The sequence below is a fragment of the Canis lupus genome, chromosome 6 (genome assembly GCF_048164855.1).
Source record: "Canis lupus baileyi chromosome 6, mCanLup2.hap1, whole genome shotgun sequence".
Classification (NCBI taxonomy): domain Eukaryota; kingdom Metazoa; phylum Chordata; class Mammalia; order Carnivora; family Canidae; genus Canis; species Canis lupus.
The window spans coordinates 70263433-70287157 of NC_132843.1; the positions used below are offsets into that span (position 1 = coordinate 70263433).

At 36.0% G+C, this 23725-nt stretch overlaps 1 protein-coding gene across 7 annotated transcripts in view; it reads right to left on the bottom strand.

Moving 5' to 3' along the window:
• Positions 1–23725, bottom strand: part of RPS6KC1 (ribosomal protein S6 kinase C1) — a 177125-nt gene that overhangs the window by 122478 nt on the left and 30922 nt on the right. For 5 of the 7 annotated variants that reach the window (XM_072831090.1, XM_072831089.1, XM_072831087.1 and 2 more), the window contains 2 exons: positions 15309–15424; positions 3577–3670 (listed from right to left, as the gene is read on the bottom strand). In XM_072831090.1, coding sequence (XP_072687191.1) covers positions 3577–3670; positions 15309–15424 — 210 coding nt within the window. The remainder of the gene's footprint in view (positions 1–3576; positions 3671–15308; positions 15425–23725) is intronic. The other 2 variants (XM_072831093.1, XM_072831094.1) reach the window with 2 other exon arrangements.

A 23725-nucleotide genomic window follows, 5' to 3' on the forward strand; every position in this document is an offset into this window, starting at 1 on the left:
TAAAAAAAAAAAAAAAACATTAATCCAGCTCTTTATGTTTTCCTCAGAAAACTTTCCTTCAAGGTAAATTAAGACCTGTTGATTGCATTTTTATGGTACTAATAAAAATAATGATCATTTAGCCTCTACATCTGTTCTCTGAGAGGTGATATACTTGCCATGTCATTCTAACTACTGAAGGACCTTGAAACAGCAGACTATATATTAAGATTTGCCCCTCTGGCTCATTGCACTGGCAAACTAAATCACAAGTATGAAAAATGAATACACCTTTGAAACATCATTTAAAATACTGCACTCAGAGGAGTTGTTATAGAGTGAATCACTTCCTCACATTTTGGCTCTAAATCCAAACCACAAGCACTTGCCACCACAATCCCTCTACAACCCTCCATTTCACTGTGTACCTGTGGGGCTTGGCCGGCTGCCAGCTTTTCTGCTCTTTTGCTAGGAGAGGCCCTCTCCCTTTGCTATCTCAGGGGCTTGCAGACCTTTTGGTAGGAAAGTGTATCTTCCACTTCCCCAGTATGCCAGACAATCTCATGATATTTAAAAGTCATTTCCCCTCTCAAAAAACAATGAATTTGCAAGCTGACACTGTGATCTGTATTAGTCAACAAGGTGTCTTTCAGCAGGATTAATTAGTCAGGCAAAAAGGCTTTTAAAGGGAGGGAGTAAAAAACATAACCATTAACAGCTTTTCTAGTTCCACATTTTGCATTCTTCATGGATCACAGCATGTTCCAGAGATGGTAATGCAGTTAGAAAACTGAACTATGCGCTGAAAGGATAAAATGTCAGTATTACTTTTAGGTAGCATAAGTCTTTTCTAGGTTTTTTTTTTTTTTTAAGATTTTATTTATTAATTCATGAGACACAGAGAGAGAGAGGCAGAGACACAGGCAGAGGGTAAAGCAGGCAGAGGGAGAAGCAGGCTCCATGCACGGAGCCCGACATGGGACTCGATCCCAGGTCCCCAGGATCACACCCCAGGCTGAAGGCGGCGCTAAACCGCTGAGCCACCCAGGCTGTCCTTTTCTGGGGTTTTTAACAAAAAAAAAGTTGCCCCCAATTTCTCTCATAAAAGCATATTCCTAAAAGATAAATCCTTCCAAGGAAAATGCATCTTTTGGAAACTTCAAAGGTAAACCCTGGAACAACTGCTTTAGGTAGGGAGGCCCATACCATCCCACTGTGCCAGAGGCAGCCCCGGTCTTGCTATACTTATTAAAGCATCCTCTTTACTTCTCAGAAGTGTGAGATCCAGTTTGGACAATAAATTACAAACTCATCCTAGTTTTAGGTAATATCTTTTCTTTTTTTTACCACATTTTTACCCTGAACAGCTTTCCAGATTCTAGAACACTATCCGAAGAAAACACATTCCTAATAATAATGCTCCTCCCCTTCTTTTCCAGATGATAACAAAAGACCTCTGTATCATTCCATTCGTGATGACCTAACACTAAAATAGGTTCTCAGACATACATCTCCTACCATAGCTGATTCACACCTAGTTAAAAAGGCTTATTGGGCAGTCCGGGTGGCTCAGTGGTTTAGCGCTGCCTTCAGCTCAGGGTGTGATCCTGGAGACCCAGGATCGAATCCCACATCGGGCTCCCTGCATGGAGCCTGCTTCTCTCTCTGCCTGTGTCTCTGCCTCTCTCTCTCTGTCTTTCATGAATAAATAAATAAAATATTTTTAAAAAATAAAGAAAGAATAAAAAGGCTTATTGATATCAAAAGAATATAACCATTCCCAAGTCATGCAACCTTATATTCCTATAACAAAACACAAAAGAAGAGGAATTAAGAAGCATTCTACAATTTCCAAGAACTGTACTCTTCACTGAACACTCTCCTACAAATCTTTCTAACTCATTTGTCCATTATTGGATGTCACCAAATTAGCACATTTACAGGCAAAAGATACCCTTCCCCTCCTTTCTCAGGAAAAGAGTATCTCGGAGGTATTGGCCAGATCAGATTATCCCAAATAAAGTTACCTTCCAAGGAAACTGGCTCTAGAAACAATCACATTGGGATCCCAAGCAGGGACCAGATTTTCCAAAGCCTGGCAAGGATCTGCAGATCAAAACAGGTTATAGGGAACAGGTACTTTTCCCCCCAAGACAAAATGGATTGTAAACTAAAATTACTGTCAGCAATGTTTTTTATGACCTTGGCTGATTCAGTATGGAGCCAAAGGTATTGAGGACCTAATGGAAACCCCTGGGCCTGAGGTTCCCATACATTACGCAAAACACTAGGTATAAATGAATGGACTTTGTTTTTAAGTCAATGGGAGCCACCACAAAAAAAAAAAAAAAAAAAAAAACCATGAAGAGCCAATCATGTCTCAATGCAGTGGCAACAAAAGAGAAATAAATTTTATGAGACTGACATGCTACCTACTGTGCTAACAAGGCACCTGGAAACAAATTTTAAATGCTTCAGCCTACACAATGGATGGGAACTTGCTGCTCCTACCAAATTAAGATGGGAACTTACTGCAATAAACCTATATCAATGTGTCTGCTGATATATAATATCACTGAAATGAGATTATGGCCTCCATATTAAGCATCCTCCTCTACCATAACCTATAATCCTCGAAGAAGATCAAGAAATATCTAGTCTATGATTTTACTTTTATATAAGCCTCCTCAAATAAATCTAATTACCTATTTTTAAAAACTCTCCCTCCCTGTCTCCAAATCTCTTTTTCTTAATTCCAAAATCTTCCCTGCAAGAAAACTAGCTAAGGAAATTTAAAGAATAAAATGTATGGATTTTAACTCTTCATAAAAATTCAAGGATGGCTCAACTAGAGAATAAAACAAGAGATTAAGCACCTTTTAATTAAAATGATTAAAATTTCAAAAATTGCACTGGTTTAGATTCACATTATTATAAAACATACTAAAAACACTAAAACTGCTTAGGTTTATTCTTTCTCGGAACATGACTAAATTTTTAAAACCAGTTTTGAGGGGATCCCTGGGTGGCTCAGCGGTTTAGCGCCTGCCTTTGGCCCAAGGCGCAATCCTGGAGTCCCGAGATCGAGTCCCGCTTCGGGCTCCCAGCATGGAGCCTGCTTCTCCCTCCTCCTGTGTCTCTGCCTCTCTCTCTCTCTCTCTCTATGTCTATCATGAATAAATAAATAAATAAATCTTTTTAAAAATTAAAAATAAAAAAAAATAAAACCAGTTTTGAAATTGTCTAAAAGTCAGACGCTACTAAATAAATTTTAGCAAAATATTCTTAACACCAGACAATACAAATTGTGAACATTCATTGTACCACATTTCACTAAATCCAATATGCTGTTAATTGTAGGATAAATCATTACTTTATATTTCACTAAGAAAGAAAAAAGGCTGTCAATTAAATGTAAGATATCATCGACCCAATATCACTTGCTCAGTATCAGTGATATTGAAGGAAAAATAGTATCTTAGAATTGGTGAAATACTCTCAAATTCCTATAGCCATCTATTCTTTTGCAATTCAAATATGATTTATAGTTTTCTGCAATCAAAATCATGAAATGAAAAAAATATCAAAATATCATACCTTCTGTACTACACTCAGGAAAGCTATCAACGAGGGAATCAGAATAAGCTTCAGCAGGACCAATCAATTCAGAACCATCATTAATTATTCCACCCTAAAAAGAGGAGAGTAATTGTGTTTCATTGTTAATAAGAGTATTTTTAAAATGAGTAATAAATGAATAGTTATCTCAACTTTACGTAAGGATTACAGAAACTATTCATCTGTTAAACTAGATAATAACTGCTTTAAAAAATCAATAGGAATATCAGTATTGTTCATCAATTTTTACAAATGTACCACACCAATACAAAGTATTAACAATAGGGGAATCTCTGTGAAGGGGAAAGGGGTATATAGAAAAGGACTATACTTTCTTCTTCTTCTTTTTTTTTTTTTTTTTTTTGGAGTTTTAGTTATTTATTTGAGGGAGAGAGGGCACACACATACAGGGGAAGAGGCAGAGGGAGAAAAAAACTTAAACAGACTCTGAGCTGAGTGTGGGGCCCAATATGGAGCTTGAGCTCATCACCCTGAGATCAGGACCTAATAAGCCAAAATCAAGAGTCAGAAGCTTAGCCAACTGCATCACCCAGGCATGCCTGAAAGCACTCTACCTTTATTTTTTAGCACTATACTTTTTGCACAATTTTTCTGTAAACTAAATTGCTGTAAAAAAAATCTTTAATTAAAATCTATTTTAATATATTAAAATTCAAAGAAATATTATAATATCGTATGGCTTTTTATAAAAGTATATTTTTTAAAACTCTATAAAAAATACTCAAACACAAGAAAAATGAAACATCCACCAACTAAAAACCATTATTCAGCATCCTTAGTGACTGGTCATTCGAATTAGTAATAAATATTGGGACTCCATTAGAAGCCATTTAATTTTATCAAATTAAAAACTACAATATGGGACACCTGGGTGGCTCAGTGGTTTAGCGCCTGCCTTCAGTCCAGGGCATGATCCTGGAGTCCCGGGATCAAGTCCCACATTGGGCTCCCTGCATGGAGCCTGCTTCTCCCTCTACCTATGTCTCTGCCTCTCTCTTTCTGTGTCTCTCATGAATAAATAAATAAAAATCTTTTTTAAATAAATAAAAATTTAAAAATAAAATAAAAACTACAATATATCACACAGTACCTCAGTGATTCCAGAAGTACCTTAAATTTGAAAATCATTTAGACATAATAATGTATATAAAACTAAAATTAAACAAATTTAAGATATTTGTATTATTTAATAAATACAAAATGGATTTTTCCATATGACCATTATTTTAATTCTGTATTTAGGTTTGCAAATTAAACTATTAAAAAACTGTTTTCTTCCCCCCCCCCCAAAAAAAAAAACTGTTTTCTCTTATTCTATGTGCAACTAGAGAATCTTACTCCATGTGCAGCTAGAGAATGTACTTAGCAGGTAAGCAGTGGTGGTGTGATTTTGTGCTGTGGTTTTGTAGACAGTTCCAATCACAGGTATAAAGGCTTATAATCCTTAAATAATTATAACTAATTAAAAAATAGCTTTCCTGCTCCTTAACATCTTTCCTTCTACCTTCCACCAATAGTTCCATGCCCCCAAACACTCCTATCGGGATAGCAAAACCTAAGAGAAACATAAGACCTCTATTTCCTCTCTTCTTCAGCACAAAGAATTCAACAACTCTCTTTACATAACCAAAATTCTCCCTTCCCGCTTATCTTTAAGAGAAATTAGAAATGGTCCCTCTCAAATTACCAACTTTTACTTCCAAGAGTGTTAAGTGAACTAAAACTTTAAAACAATTATTCTCTTTAGAGGCAAGAATTTATATGACTTAGTTCTATTTGTTTATTAAAATATTCAAATCACAGTTTATATCTGAATTTTTCTCCAAAACATTAGTCTCTACTTCAGACTAAGCCATCCAAACCAAATCTTAAAAAAATCTGCAAATATCTCAAGAATTTTAATAGACAAAGCTGATTTTATTTACAATCTTACTTAACAGAAAGTGCCCTTCAACTACTATCTCTTCGACCACCAGGTGTGTAAGTTTAAGTTACTTATCTATGAAATGAAAACATTATCTATAACTCAAGTTGTTAGGACTACAAGATTTCATACACATAAAGTACTTAGAACAACATAAACACTCAATAAATTTTTGTTAATATTAGCTGATACAAGATCTGTTTATCAGATTAAAAAAATACTAAAGAATGCAAAAAACATTTAGCTCAGAATTCCAGAGAAATTATATTTACCTAATTTAACAAACAATATTATACAAAGTAAATAATAAAGAGTAAATCTTTAATTAAACAAAATAATAAAAACTGTTCCATAGGAACTCAAGGGAAGTAGTGGGAAAATAAGCCACAATTCTATTTTAATCTCTACATTAAATCTCTAGATTAGTTGCTATTTTGATCTCTGGACCAAAAACAGTAACCATTTGGTGTTCTTCATTACACAGTAGACAGAAACTCTTATTATACAGCATCTAAGTTTTTTTGTTAATGAAATGTCAATCTGGGGAGTGATGGAGTTCAGGTATGATGGAATAAATAGATTAGCAAATGCTCTCCCCAAAAGGCAATGATGTAACTAGAGAAAAACGTCAGGATGACCATTTGAGGGCTCTGGAAATTGACCAATAGCCTGGGGTTGCTCCCACCTTCGTCCCAGCTGGGTTGCCATGGTAATTATACAAGGGCAAGACAAGTCTTGAAATTCAGCGGGTTCACTTGCAGAGGAGGCTGGCATGATTTGTATTGAAGCAGAGAAAAAAGTCCTTACCAAACAGTAATATCAGTAATAGTAATAATCTCAGTGCCAAAGCACAGTGGCTCAGCAAAACATGAAGTTGCAGCAAGCGAAGAACCAGCATATTAGCCAGACATTTCGCAGGGAGATACAGGAAATACACAGCCATTTAGGTTCTTAATAAGCTCTCTACCCATCCATGCAGAAGATCAGAGAGAAATGGAGCTATCTGGGGGAACCCGGGTGGCTCAGTGGTTGAATGTCTGCTTTTGGCTCAGGGCGTGATCCCAGGGTCCTGGGATGGAGTCCCACATCAGGCTCCCCATAGGGAGCCTGCTTCTCTCTCTGCCTATGTCTCTGCCTCTTTCTGTGTCTCTCATGAATAAATAAATAAAATCTCCAAAAAAAAAAAAAGAAAAGAAAAGAAATGGAGCTATCTACAAGTCCCTGGCAAACCATGATGTGTACACACACACACAGAGGAAATCCAAGAGATCCCAAAAGAAAGCAAAAGCCAGTACAAACTTAAAAACTGCTCAAACTCTGAAAATACACCAGGAATCATCAGCATGTGGAAGCAGCATATAATGGAAAAAAATGTTTAAATACAAGCAAAGACGAATCACTGGCTGACCATTAAGCTATGCTGATACAGGACTAATCCCTGGTTAGCAATAGGGATTAGTTTAAAAATACAATAGAAATTAAAAATTGAGCAGAGATAGATATCAGCATACACTACCCACTAAACAGACTGCACAGATTCAGTGTAGACATGTTACTACACACACTAACAAAACAACACTAACAATCCTCAGGGCAAAAACTGGAACTCTGATCTGCTATGTTACCCAAAACTTCCAGTTTTCAACACAAAAAATCACAAGACATTCAAAGAAATTAGAAAGTGTGTGCACCATACATGGCAGATAAGGAGGAGAAGCAATCAATAGGCACTAACTCCAGGGGGCAAAGACATTGGACTTAAAAGGCCAAGACTTCAAAGCAGCTATTTATAGAAGTTAAATAATCGAAGAAAGTTGCAATTAAAGAATTTTTTTAAAGATTTTTATTTATTCATTTGAGACAGAGAGATGATACCAAGAGGAACATGAGCAGGGGGGAGGGGCAGAAGGAGAGAGAGAAGCAGGCTTCCAGCTCAGTGGGGACATGGGGCTCGATCCCAGGACACCAGGATCATGACCCAAGCCAAAGGCACACTCAACCATGTGAGCCACCCAGGTGCCCCTAAAGAATTTTTTAAAGTATGATATTTTAAAAATAAATAAATAAAGTATGATATTTATGACTCATGAAATAACAAATATAATTAAATATAAATTATAAAAATGAACCAAATGCAACATTATTCATAAGATCCAAAAGTAGAGATAATTCAAATGTCTGTCAACTGATTCATAGATAAAGTATGGCATATTCATATCCATCTAATGGAGTATTATTCAGCCATATAAAGCAATGAAGCACTGACACACACTACAACATGGATGAATCTTGAAAACATTAAGCTAGGTGGGTAAAAGAAGTCAGATGCAAAAGGTCACATATTATATAATTCCATTCACATGAAATGTCCAGAACAGATAAATCCTCAAGACGGAAAATATATTAGTGGTTGCTAGGAGTTAGGGCAAGTGGGGAAGGAAGAGTTAAGTGCTAATGGGCACAGGATTTCGATATGGGGTGATGAAAATATTCTGGAATTAAACAATGATAATGGTGGCACAACCCTGTGAATATACTAAATGCCACTAAACTTTATACTTTAAAATGGTGAATTTTATGTTACGTGAATCTCAATTCTAAAAAAAGAACCAGATAGAAATCATAGTAACAAAATGCAACTGATTTGAGAAAGATGAATAATAAATGAACTTAAAGATCAATAGAAACTCTCCAAAATGAAAATCATAGGAAAGAAACACCTAGTAAGAGAATCGGAGAGCTGTAAGGATAATAGTAAGCATACCAACTTACATGTACCAGACAAGGGAGAGAAAAAAGTTGGAAAAAATATTTGAAAAGATGAGGTAGAAAACTTTCAAGCTTTGATGAAAAATAATCATCTACCAATATAGGAAGACAAATTAAACCCCAAATGGATAAACAGAAAAAGATGAACACCTTGAGTCACACTACTAAAAGACAAAGACAAAATTCTGAAAGCAGCAAACAGAAAAATACTTCTATATCAGAGCTACAGTAAAAAAATAACAAACAACTTCTCATAAAGAACAGTGGAGGGGATCCCTGGGTGCCTCAGTGGTTTAGCACCTGCCTTCGGTCCAGGGCGTAATCCTAGGGTCACAGGATCGAGTCCCGCATCAGGCTCCCTGCATGGAGCCTGCTTCTCCCTCTACCTATGTCTCTGCCTCTCTCTCTCTGTCTCTCACGAATAAATAAATAAAACCTTTAAAAAAAAGAAAAAACAGTGGAAAACAAAAGGTACTGAAATTACAAATTCAAAATACTAAAAGAAACACTGTTCATCAATAATTCTATATATCCAGAAAAACTACTCCTTTAAAATGAAGGGTAAACAAAAACACTTCCAAAGACTAATAAGAAAATCTGTTTCTAGCAAGCCCACCTTACAAACACAAAAAAAGAAACTGACAACAAATGGTAATTTAAATCTACCTGGACAAATAAAGAACACCAAAAAAAGATAACTATGTGGGTAAATATAAATGACTACATAAATATAGGTTCTTCTCTTTTCATCTCCTTAATTTCTTTAAAAGACATCCAATCATAACACTATATTGTTGGGGGTATAATATATTTGAGATATACATGATAATAACACAAAAAAAGGAGGATTGACTACAGCTTTATGAGCAAACTTTTTCTATTTTACTGGAATTAAGTTAATATTAATCTCAAGAAAATTGGCATAAATTAAAATGCATTATTTTAATCCCTAGAACAACCATTAAGAATATAAATTAGGGAACACCTGGGTAGCTCAGTGGGTTAACCATCTAACTCTTTTGATTTAGGCTCAGGTCATCTCAGGGTAGTGAGATTCAGCCCTGTATCAGGTTTACTCTCAGCAGGGAGTCTGCTTGATATTTTTTCTCACCCTCTTAACTTAAAAAAGCATAAAAGGGGAATTTAAATGGTACAATAAAAAGTATCTAATGCAAAAAATGACATAAAGGAGAAACAAAAGAACAAAAAGCATATGAGATATATAACATTTGGCAAAATAGCATATTTAAATATAAAAGAATAAATATGCCAATTGACAACAGCAATTTTGAGACTGGATAAAAAAAATAAGATCAAACTACATAGTGCATGTAAGAAATATCCTTTGGATTCAATAACACAAATAGATTGAAAGCAAAAGAATAAAAACAGAGGTTCCATACAAAAAGGTACCTAGATGGTCTTTATTAAAGAGTGATTTATATTAAAATCACACAAAATAGATCTTAAGACAATAAATATTACTCAAGATAAAGAGGGACATTTCATAAGGCTAAGAAAATCAACTTAGCAGGAAGTTATAACCACTATAAATAAATACACATGCACATGCCAACAGAGCCCCAAAATAAATAAACATTAACAACTGAAAAGACAAACAGAAAATTCAACAATAATAACTGGAGGCTTCAATACCTCACTCAAAATAATTGATAGAACTAGACAGAAAATCAGCAAAGATACAGAAGGCTTAAACATCACTAGCAACTAATTTGAACTAACTACAATTTACATAAAATTCCACCTGATAACAGAACATGTATTCCTTTCAAGCACACATGGAACATTCTCTAGGACAGGTGGTATACTAAGAAATAAATCAAACCTCACTAAATTTAAAAGAACTGAAATCATACAACACATGTTTTCTGACCACAACCATTAGAAAACAAAACTAGATATCAACAGTAAAAGAAATTTTAGGGGGAACACCTCGCTGGCTCAGTGGGTGAGCATCTGCCTTCGGCTTAGGGCATGATCCCAATCCTTGGATCGAGGCCCACATCGGACTCCACTCAAGGAGCCTGCTTCTCCGTCTACCTGTGTCTCTGCCTCTCTCTGTGTGTCTCTCATAGATAAATAGGTAAAATCTTAAAAAAAAAAAAAAAATTAGGAAATCAACAAATATTTGGAAATTAAAAGAACAGTCTTCTAAATAACCAATGGGTTCACAGAACAATCACAGAAGAAATTTTTAAAAATGCATTGAACTGAATAAAAATGATAAACAGCAAAGTAAATCCAAGCAAGCAAAAGGAAGGAAATAAAGTTTAGAGTAGAAATCAATAAAAGGAAATATAGAAAAGAGAGGAAAATGAAATAGAGAAAAATCAACAAAACCAGGTTAGGTTTTTTTTTTTAAAAGATTTTATTTATTCAATTGAAAGAGAGAGAGCAGGGGAAGGGCAAAGGGAGAAGAAGTAGGCTTCGCTCTGAGCATGGAGCCCAATATGAAACTATTTCAGGACCCTGAGATCATGATCTGGGCCAATTCAGATGCTTAATCAATGGAGAGCCACCCAGGCACCCCAACCAGGTTAGTCTTTTGAAAAAAAATCAACAGTATCAAACTTTTAGCTAGACTGACCAAGAAAAAAATAAATAATATACAATTACCAAAATCATGAATGAAAGAAGGGACATCACTACCATCCCTACAGAAACCAAAGGCATTATACGGAAATACTATGAACAATTTACACTAATAAATTACACAGTTTAGATGAAAATTCCTGGGAAGGGACAAATTATCAAAACCAATTCAAGAAGAAAGAGAATATCATAATAAACCTATAACAAGCAAATAAATTGAATTAAAATTTGAGATCCTCCCAGATTAATTCTAATATCAGGTATGTACCTATGAGAAATGAAAAGATATGCCCACATGAAAAACTTATATGCCAATATTTACAACAGCATCATTAATAATAGCAAAAAGGGAGAGACAACCCAAATGTGCTCAACTGATGAATGGATAAACAAAATGAAGTAAATCCACAGATCCATACAAAGGAATACTATATAGCCACAAAGAGAGAGAAATATTGATATATGCTACAACATGTATTAAACCTTTAAAACATAATGCTAATAACTAAAAACACAATTCTGTTCACAAAGGTATCAAAAGAATAAAATGTTTATAGTAATTTTAACGAGGCGCAGACTTATCCACTGAAAATTGCAAAACACTGCTGAGACTAATTAAATACATGGAGAGTTATTTCATGTTCATGGATTGTAAGACAATATTGTTAAGAAACAATTTTCCCTAAAATGAACTATAGATTTAATAGAATTCCAATCAAACTCCCATCAGGATTTTTTGTTCATATGGACAAGTTGATGCTAAAATTTTTTATGGAAATTCAAAGGACTCAAAATTGCCATAATAATTCTGAAAAAATGATGAATAAAGTGGGACAACTTACACTATCTGATTTCAAAACTTATTATAAAGCTACAATAATGAAGTCAATACAGTACTGTTATAAGAACAAGCACATAAATCAATAGAACACATCAAAAGTCAAGAAATAAACCATCATGGGACGCCTGGGTGGCTTAGTAGTTGAGCATCTGCCTTTGGCTCAGGTCATGATCCCGGGGTCCGGGATCAAGTCCCATATCAGGCTCCCTGTGAGGAGCCTACTTCTCCCTCTGCCTGTGTCTGCCCCTCTCTCTGTATCTCTGATGAATAAATAAATAAAATCTTTAAAAAAAAAAAAAAAAAGAAGGAAACCATTATATTTACATTCAATTCATTTTCAGCAACAATGCCAAGGTAATTCAATGGGGAAAGGATGGCCTTTTCAACATACAGTGCTGAGACTATTAGATATTCATGTTCCAAAAGATGAATTTAGACTGTTACTTCACACTGTATACAAAAATTAATTGAAAATGGATCACAGACCTAAATCTAAGACCAAAACTTTTAGAAAAGATCACAGAAGACTTTGGGCTAATTAATCCAAGTTCTTGGATATGACCAAAAAAGCGTGATTCAAAAAAAAGAAATAAAATTGATAAACTAGACCATTAAAACTAAAAATTGGTCCAGTGACCTGACCTATAAGACGTAAGAAGGACTACTTCTAAGTAGAATTTCTAGGAAAGCTTTTAAAAACTGGCATGCATGCATGCATGCATGTATTCATTCATTCATCAGCCCTTTTCCTTTCACACCCCAAACCAGGAACCTAAGGCTTTGATGACATCATTAAGGTCTGTACCAATCTTGTCCCGTCTTCCTCATTCAACTTCTTGTTGTATGAAACAATAAACCCTTTTCTTATTTCAGCTAATATGGTAAGCTTTTTTGTTTTTTGCTTGCAGCTAAATAACCCTCAAGGATCGTATTTTCATATCTTTATTTAGAGACTAACTACCACTGTTGTAATTTTTTTTAAGATTATATTTATTTATTTATTCATGAGAGACAGAGAGAGAGAGAGAGAGGCAGAGACACAGGCAGAGGGAGAAGCAGACTCCATGCAGGGAGCCTGACATCGGACTCGATCCTGGGTCTCCAGGATCAGGCCCTGGGCTGAAAGTGGCGCTAAACTGCTGAGCCACCTGGGCTGCCCTACTGTTGTAATATTATTAAATCAGTATCTCTCTCCTGACCAACACACTACTTAAGGTATTTCTAATATATTTTCTAAGATTGGCTTGACTTCCCTTAAAGTGACCAATGTCTTCCTTCTTTTCTTCTTTCTCTCATTTCACAAAGCCTAAAAAGTGTTATTCAGCAGCAGTTACAATCAGGAATTCTCATATCCAAAAGAAACAGAATGAACAAGTAACATATTTAAATGGTTCAAAGTCAGGGGGTACCTGGGTGGTGCAGTTAAGCACAGGGCTCTTGGTTTCAGCTCAGGTCATGATCTCAGGGTCGTGAGATTGAGTTCCATGTCAGGCTCCATACTCAGTGCAGTCTGCTTAGGACTGTCTCTGCCTTTCCCTCTGCTCCTCCACCCACCCTACCCTACGCACACTCTCTCAAATAAATAAATAAATCTCTAAAAATAAATAAATAAATTGTTCGAAGTCTAAGATCTGACTTCCATAGTCCCAGATTGATTTTTTTAGCCCTTGGCATGTGTTAATTTGCATGACTGCCTTTCACAATTTCTACAAAACCATACCCTTCTTTTTTAGTAATGCTGCCTTTTTCTCTTTTTTTTTTTTTTTTAAGATTTATTAATTTGAGAGAGAGAGAGAGAGAGCACATGTGTGCATGAGAGTGAGTGGAGGGGGGGCAAGCGGGAGAATCTCAAGCAGATTCCCCACTGAGCACAGAGCCCAATGAAGATCTGGCTCTTATGATTCAGAGATTATGATCTGATCTAAAATCAAAATCAGATGCTTAACTAACTGAGCCACCCAGGCGCCCCTAATGCTTCCTTTTTCTTTAAGCATAGACTGTTTGCCATATAGATAGGGTTGTAACTAAGAGTAGCAAAGAACTGTATCAATTTGGTTTGGCATTTTATCCTAAAGATCTGCGGTATGTCATAAGCAGAGCCACATTCATCATTTCAGCCTTGTTTACACAATGATGGAAAATTAAGCAATGAAGTCCATCTCTAGAAATCTTATTGGTACTATAAACTTTTCTATTACTATTTGTATTTCTATTAGTGTAAAGTCATAAGTTTAGACTATCTTTCAAAGGATCAACTGTCTTCAGTAAGTTAAAATAGGTCATAAAAAATAATTTCCTGGGATCCCCGGGTGGCTCAGCAGTTTGGCGCCTGCCTTTGGCCCAAGGTGTGATCCTGGAGTCCCAGGATCAAGTCCCACGTGGGGCTCCTGGCATGGAGCCTGCTTCTCCCTCTGCCTCTCTCTCTCTCTCTCTCTCTCTCTCTCTGTCTATCGTGAATAAATAAATAAAATCTTAAAAAAAAAACTTTTAAAAACTAATTTCCTTTTGTAGATCCACTGGCATCAAGAAAATTAAAAATCGCACTACTCATATAGTATTCATATACTTCATATATTCTAACAATTACATTTATACAAATGAGTATATATTTAAAGAAGAGGAAAAACAAGTATGGAACAATCACCTAGCTTTTTGTAGAAGTCTAAAGGCAACAGGAAAACTGTGGTCATTTTTTTTTTTAACTGTGGTCATTAAAGACATTGATATCAAATAACAACTGTACAGGTTCAATGCAAAATAAATTAGAAAATTATTATTTAAAATGACAAAGAACTTTGGGGCACCTGAGTGGCTCAGCTGGTTGTGTCTGACTCTTAATTTTGGCTCAAGTCATGAGATGAAGCCCTGCATCAGGCTCTGCACTCAGTGCAGAGTCCACTTGGGATTCTCTCCCTCTATCTCCCTCTGCTTCCCTACCCCCCTACTGGCACTCTCTTTCTTTAAATAAATAAAAAAATCTTTAAAAAAAATTAAAACAAAATTCTAAAGAACTCAGAACTGAAAACCTTATATATCAAGAAACTGAAAACACTAATATCTAATGATTCTGATCACATAATTTGTATTAGCCTATCTCTCTAAAATTGTATAGTGACTACTTTTGTTCTATCTCCTACACAAATTAGTACAATAATAACAAAGTGAAAACAAACTTATAGTGGTTTCTATCCTAAAAAGTCTACCACTGAAAGACACCTCAAAAAGTGAAGGCAACAACTAGAATTTCATGATACTTATATTTTTTAAAAATGTGCTTCAATTATAATGTGGAGTGAATGAGATCATCTCTAAGCCCTTTGCATCAATATTTTTAAATCTATGAATCAAAAATCTTACACATTTCTACACTAAAAACAAGATATGTCAAAGACATTGTTTAGCAACTAACTTCTTATTTTAGTGAATGAAATTCAATAGTAAATTATATTTTCTGTTAAATAACAACTTGAATCCTGCATTACTACAAATTAGAAAACAAAAATATTTAATACAGTACAAAATATTTCAGAAAGACTATCAAACCTTGAAAAAATCTTCAAGTTGTTTACTGTTATAAAGAGCAGGGATATTGGCAGAGAACTGTAGCAAATCTTCAGCACACTGTCTTCTCTCTTCAATGACAGTTTCATCAAATCGTCCTAGAATCAAATAAGAATCAAGACTTAAGGAAGGAAGGAAGGTTAATAAAGGAGCAAGACCTAAAAAAAAAAAAAAAAGAAGGAAGGAAGAAGGTAGGTTGGTTTTTTGAGAGTTTACATTCACAGATCAGAAAGAAGCAGCAGGCCTATCTGCCTTACTACACAATCCTCTAAAGTCAAGTCTGCACTGTTGGAATCAGCGGTACTCTCCCCCCAAAAGACAATAATGTTTCTGATACAAGACACAGAGGTATGAACTGATAAATTAGTGGTGCAGCCATACTCAAAGAAATTCAACATTTAAGAAGCTGGTATGATTTGAAACTCAAGTTGAAAAGCGAATTATAAAGAATTCAAATGGTTTTCCCTAGTAATTTAATACTGTAATTACCCATATAATTTTCTCTTTCCCACTCTTTTTGATTTATAAAGAGGCTGAAGAGAGGAAATTGTGAGAACATCTGTATATCAGTGGGGTCAAAAACCTCAGCTTGAAGCAAAAAAGCTTTTAAGCCAAACTCCATGTGTGCCGCTGTCAACGTGCGTGACAGCATGCTTGTGAGAAAAAAGACAGTACACACAGTACCAGTGAGCTGTGATTTACAAGGTGATCGAAAGGTGGTTTCCATAGAATTTTTTTTAATGCTATATACAATTTGAATGCTGGTAAGACATTTTAAAATATTACCATTTTGTACTACTTAGATCAGACTACTGGTTGGCATTTGTCACATGCCATGTAGAACACTGATGGCAATACAGGCTTAAAAAATACAAAATCAAAAGAGGAACATCATCACATAAACATTTTAAACCACTATGCAAAATGTTAACAGAAAACTGAGGCACAAAGAGATCCCTAGCTATATAACCCAAGACAAGATTTTGAAACTGAATCACTAAAAACTCTCAGCTCAAGGTCTCATGCTTATGGTGAAGCACCTACTTCAAACTAAAAGAAATGGTTTTAGAGTTAGACCCGGTGTAACTAGCTCTACCATCCACTAGCTATAAAATCTTAGATAATTTCTTCATTTATAAAATGGAGAAAATGAACAATGTACTCAGGACTCCAGTTTCATGACAGGCACATAGTTAGCACTTAATAAATTAATGATGATGCCTTTGAATGTTCAAGTATCATCACAGTGTCTAGCACGCAGAGCATGTTAATTAACTCATGCTTGACTGTATGCGTGAATCGTGGAAATTCAGAAAATTTTTCAAAAAAGAACAGTCTTAACAGTGGAACAGTCCATCATCTTAGAAAACAGCCATCTTTCATTAATAAAAGATCTTAACACGGTCCACTCAGCATAATGGATGGGTTCCAGAGACAACGGTCCTACAAAATTCTATGCATGTGTCCACAGGTAGGTTTTTCTAGGGAACGAGTCTATAACTTTTATCAACCCAGGGCCCAATAAAGGTTAACAGCCCAAAGGGAATCCATTAGAGGATCCCAGACATTCAAAACACTGCTTTATTTATACTACACAACAGGGTGCCAGTTGCTAACCCAGTGTCTGTTTTCACCTTCTTCCTTAGTAAAATAATTTCTAATTAACATTATTTCTAAAATAATTAGGAAAATAATTTCCCGATTTCTAACCAAGGACATAGTAATCCAGAAAAAAAGAAAAAGAAAAAAAAAAAAAAACCACTACATTTGTAGTTTGCTTTGCAGTTACATGTGGGCCACGGACTAAATTCTGATCAATAACATATAAACAAAAATTATACTGTGGCTTCCTAAAAAACCTCTTTGAGAGATAGCCTTTTCTTCTTTCTCCTTGCCCCTTCTCAGAAAGGACTGTGACATGGCAGGTTAAGAGTGACAGAGCCGGGATCCCTGGGTGGCGCAGCGGTTTGGCGCCTGCCTTTGGCCCAGGGCACGATCCTGGAGACCCAGGATCGAATCCCACATCGGGCTCCCGGTACATGGAGTCTGCTTCTCCCTCTGCCTATGTCTCTGCCTCTCTCTCTCTCTCTCTCTCTCTGTGACTATCATAAATAAATAAAAAAAAAAAAAAAAAAAGAGTGACAGAGCCAACAAGTCAGGAGCTTGGATTTCTGATCACTGTGGAGCCATCCTGCCTAAAGCTACCTTCAGGTCTCATACCATGAGAAGGAAATTGACTTCTACCAGGTTTTAAGGTTTATCACAAGAAACCAAACCTAATACCATTATGGTAAATCTATGTTTCTATTATTTCCCAGGTCGTATGCAACAATTCAATTAAACTCAATTCTCCTGATAAGAATCTAAAATGATGTGCTAGCTTACACCTATCAGTAATATTATCTGGAAACAAACTTCCAAGAGCCCCTCCCTACCTGTAAAGCAAATTTTCTGACCTGACAACAATGTAAGTTATTCAGTCTTGGGGAAAACTCACTGGCCAAATAGGTTAAAATTACAGCTAATTGTCCATTATTCCTTCTCTTATCTAAATAAGAAATTAAGTATACACTGGTACTTATGATTATTAGTCCAATATGCTTATCCTTTAAATAAAACTTAATTCCAGGGCCTGTGAATTAATATTAATAATTTTACGAACATTTATAATCTCAGAACAAAAAAATCTAGAAAATGCACAAAATACTACACTATGTTTCAACCCACAAAACCAACTGAAGTTATCTTTAAATGCATTAACTACTTGTCAAGAAATTTTAATGGAAAACTCAATAATATTTAATGACACACTAAGAAATCTCGTTTTGTAGCTAAAACAAATACATATTAATATGGGAGCTTCAACCCTAACTGTAACCAGGGATTCATCCCACCTCCCTATAAAGCTAGTTAAGCAATGAGTACATCAACTTCTAAAGAGAACAAAACACATCTTTATGAATTTCCATTCCACTAAACTTGGACAAACGGAGAGGAATTAAAATATTTTTCAGAATGGAGCAAGCACAACCAAAAATAAAGGCTTATATAGTAAAGGGTTCAATTACACTGAATCCTATCATCAGAACAAATAGATGACAGAACATGCTCACTTTTTTGTTCCCAAGATATTTCAGAATAACAATAACAACAAAAATAGTATTTGTAGCATAAACAAAAGAGAAGCAGATGAATTTTAATCCAATAACTACTGGCCTTAGTATATTCAACAAAGCTACATAATTTTAAATTAAAAAAAGAAAGTAGCAAGATTCAACATTCATCCTAACAGTAGCCAACAACCTTAGTGGGGGCTGTTCTCTAGTAGACAGTCCTTTAGAAGCACCTAAACCTCACTTGACAACAGAAACAACGACAGATCATAAACAGGAGCTTATCACTGCATTAAATTTCCATTCACAGGGTCATTGTTTTCCTGTGAACAGAATAGAAGAATTATAGGTCATTTCCAAAAGAAAATGCAAAACATATTTTTCATAAGAAAATTTATTATGTGGGATTATATGCTATATATGATATTATTTGTGTGTGTGTATATATATATATTATATATATAATTATATATATATTATATATAAGCCAGCCTCCCACCTCCAATTACCCAATGATGCTTTCTTTATTAAAAGCTATGGGAGGAAGGATGCCTGGGTGGCTTAGCAGTTGAGCGTCTGCCTTTGGCCCAAGGCATGATCCCAGAGTCCCAGGATCAAGTCCCACATTGGGCTCCCTGCATGGAGCCTGCTTCTCTCTCTGCCTGTGTCTGCCTCTCTCTCTTTGTGTGTCTCTCATGAATAAATAAAATCCTTAAAAAAAAAAAAAAGCTGTGGGACGAAAAACTAAATACAAATATTCTAATAAGCTGATAAATCAATGGAAATAAAGTCTCTCTCTCTCTCTTTCCCTCTGTTTATAAGCTGTCTTTGAGATAGTCTTTTTTTTTTTTTTTAACGTGGAACAACATCTAGATATCAGAGCAGTGACAACTTTTTAAAAATGCAAATGTCAATGATCAAAAGCTGGCTATACGAAACTAAAAGCTGCCCTTGACCAGTAAAAAACTAGCTAGAAAAGCCTGATGCTGATTCTTAACTGAAACAAAAATTCATTCAAAATAAAAACAAAGACAGGCCAAGGTTTTTGGGTGTGAATTCTTTCCAGTCAACAGTAACAAGAACATACCTCTAAATGAACAAGTTGGATTTATTACTCCTTGCAACAAGAGAAAATGTATAGTATTAGGAATCTTGGGACATTTCAAAGGTGTTAGAATGGACTTATCGGATTTGGACTTGCATGTTAGGTACTTCTGGGAAAGGTTTAAAAAAGTGAGGGCTTTGCCCTGGTTTTGATGCTGTCGGGAAGTGGGGATAATTCTATGGTTCTATGAGCTCTATCTAATTCTATGATTCTACGATTTTAATAAATCTTACTATGAGGCAAAAAGAATGAAGACAGGCTAAGGCCATGATTTATATAAAGAAGCTGCAGTCCCTTATGGTGGCCAGGATGAAGATGTGCTTGATCATTTTTATGACTTTAACAATGTTCATGTTTTTGTCTGTACTCAGACACAATTCAAAGTGGTCTTGTTTTTGTCTTGATCCAAGGATACAGAGTGGCCTTACCTAATGTCCCTGTTGTGTGAAACTGCTTATGTTCAACAGGAGAACACAGCCTAGATGTGAATACCAGCCCAACTCTAGGAAATAAAAAGGTCGAAGGAATAGGCCGTGCAAAGCCAGTTCTTTCTTAACTGCCAGCAGCTGCTTTTCTCTTTCTCCTAGGAAATCAAAGTGTGACAGCAGATCCAATAAAACAAGTAAAACAATGATCTAATCCTGAGAAAGCAATCAGACAGGAAAAAGATTTTGAAACCTACAAAACTTTACACATTTTAAAAATGTCAGTGTCATGAAAGACAAAAAAAAAGAAAAAATGCATGAGGAATACTCTAGATTAACCTACAGGCATGATCCTAAATCCAAAAACAAACAAACCTAAAAGGGACATTTTTAGAACTGAGGAAATAAGAATATGGATGGCATTTTTGATCATACTATTGTCATCAGTTAAATTTCTTAGGTGTGATATGGGATTGTGGTTATGGGGGAAATATGAAGCACAGGCGTGAAATGTCACAATATCTGCAACTTATTGTCAAGTGGTTCCAAGAAAATGAGATAGATAGTAATAAAAAATGCAGCAAACTGTTAATGATCAATGAACTTGGGCGAAAGGTATAAAAGCATTTATCACTCTTTTGTGGTTTTTTCCTGTACACTTAAAAGTTTTGCAATTTAAAAAAAATGGAAAAAATAAGTTAGATACTATACTGGTAAGATGTAAAACAGAGGGAAAGCAACAAACTTAGCCTAAAGAAAACAGAAAACTTCCTAGAAAAGGAGACATCTGAAAGTCTGAAAGGCTAACAAAGTTCACAGTGGAGCAGTGCAACGTTGAAGTCACAGACACAAGAGAATATGGTACATCAGTGGTAACTGAGCAACAAAGGATAGCTAACGGTAGCAGATATGTGTCAAGCACTGAGCTAGACACACTGCAGATGTAATCCACAGAACAGGAAGGTATTATCCCTATCTTACCAATAATAAAACAGACTCAGATGTTAATTTGTTCAAGATCACATGGCTAGTAAATCATGGATGGAAGATTTGGGCCTAAGGCCATCTGATTTCAAAAGGCATGTTATTTTCACTCTATTGCCAGACTAGTAACTACATTTTTGATGGTTGTGTAAATTACAATAGGATTCACTATTGCTGCTGAGATTTACATACTAAAAATGTGAGAGTAGTTAAAAAGATGGATGATTAAAAAAGAAGTCCCTCCACACAAGCACAGCTGCAGCCTGCAGGGTTCACTGCAGTTATCAAGTATTACAAATGGACTGTACCATTTACTGAGAGAGATAAATTGCTTACTTACCAAGATTAATAAGAAACTTTCATTCTATAATATGCAAGGATGTGGAGAAAAGGTGAAGATAACTTTTTAGCAATATCAATAATAGCTACAAATCTCAACTAATTTAGAAACCATTCCCTTTCACCCAGTGACAAGCTTATTGTTTAAAAAGCTGGGCTGTGGGGATCCCTGGGTGGCGCAGCGGTTTGGCGCCTGCCTTTGGCCCAGGGCGCGATCCTGGAGACCCGGGATCGAATCCCACATTGGGCTCCTGGTGCATGGAGCCTGCTTCTCCCTCTGCCTGTGTCTCTGCCTCTCTCTCTCTGTGTGTGACTATCATAAATAAATAAAAATTTAAAAAAAAAATTTTTTTTTAAAAATAAAAAGCTGGGCTGTGTATCCCCCAATATTAAAGATATATGGATAGAGTTAAATTCCATAGTACAAAAGGTATAAAATAAAGAGTAGGGGATCCCTGGGTGGCTCAGTGGTCTAGCGCCTGCCTTCAGCCCAGGGTGTGATCCTGGAGTCCTGGGATCAAGTCCCACCTCGGGCTCCCTGCATGGAGCCTGCTTCTCTCTCTGCCTGTGTCTCTGCCTCTCTCTGTCTCTCATGAATAAACAAATAAAATCTTTAAAAAATAAAAATAATAAAAATAAAGAGGAAAAACATCCCTCTCCCCACATCCTGAGAAGGTACACACACTATATAAATGTGTGTCGTCATATCCTCACACAATTACGTATATCTATTCAAACACAGATATAATCTTACTAATAAACATTTTGCTGTGCAACATTTGTTCTCTGTGTCTTAAAAAAAATATGGCTTGGAACTGGCACAAAAAACAGACACATAGATCAATGGAACAAAATAGAGAACCCAGAAAGGGATCTTCAACTATATGGTCAACTAATCTTCAACAAAGCAGGAAAGAACATCCAATGGGGGAAAAAAGTCTCTTCAACAAATGGTGTTGGGCAAATTGGACAGCCACATGCAGCAGAATGAAACTGGACCATTTCCTTTTACCATATACAAAACAAAGGCTCAAAATGAATCAAAGACCTAAATAAATGTGAGACAGAAATCCATCAAAATTCTAGAGAACACAGGCAGCAACCTCTGTGACCTCAGCCATAGCAACGTCTTACTAGACACAACTCCAAAGGCAAGGGAAACAAGGCAAAAATGAACTATTGGGACTTCATAAGATAAAAAGCTTTTGCATAGTCAACAAAACCAAAAGACAATCTATAGGATGGGAGAAGATATTTGCAAATGTCTTTTATCAAATAAAGGGCTAGTATCCAAAATCTATAAAGAACTTATCAGGAACGCCTGGGTGGCTCAGCAGTTGAGCATCTGCCTTCGACCCAGGGCGTGATCCTGGAGACCCAGGATCGAGTCCCACATCGGGCTCCCTGCATGGACCCTGCTTCTCCATCTGCCTGTGTCTTTGCCTGCCTCTCTCTCTGTGTCTCTCATAAATAAATAAATAAAATCTTTAAAAAAAAAAAAAAAAAGCTTATCAAACTCGGGGCACCTGGGTGGTTCAGTAGGTTGGGCATCTGCCTTTGGCCCAGGGCATGATCCTGGGGTCCTGGGATGGAGTCCCACATCAGATTCCCCAGAGGGAACCTGCTTCTCCCTCTGCCTATATCTCTGACTCACTCTCTCTGTCTCTCATGAATAAATAAATAAGATCTTTAAAAAAAATAAACTTATTGAACTCAACAACACCCAAAGAACAGATAATCCAATCAAGAAATGGGCAGAAGACATGAACAGACATTTCTTCAAAGAAGCCATACAAATGGCCAACAGGCACATGAAAAAATGTTCAACATCACTCAGCATCAGGAAAATACAAATCAAAACCATGACGAGATGCCACCTCACACTGGTCAGAATGGCTAAAATTGGCTAAGAATGGCTAAGTTCAGAAATGACAGATGTTGGAGAGGATGTGGAGAAAGGGGAACCCTCTTACGTTGGTAGAAATGCTTACTGGTATAGCCACTCTGGAAAACAGTATGGAGGTTCCTCCACAAAAGTTGAAAATAGAGCTATCCTACAACCCGACTCCTGTGCTACTAGGTATTTACCCCAAAAATACAAATGTAGTGATCCGAAGGGGCACCTGACCCCAACATTTATAGCAGCAATGTCCACAATAGCCAAACTATGGAAAGAGCCCAGATATTCACTGACCAATGAATGGATAAAGATGATACAAACGGAATATCACTCAGCCATCAAAAAATGCAATGATGTGGATGGAACTAGAGGGTGTTATGCTAACAAAATAAGTCAAGGAAAGACAACCATCATATAATTTCACTCATAGGTAGAATTTAAGAAAGAAAAAAAAAAAACAGAGCATCATAGAGGAAGGGAGGGAAAATAAATCAAGATGAAATCAAAGAGGGAAATAAACCATAAGAGACTCT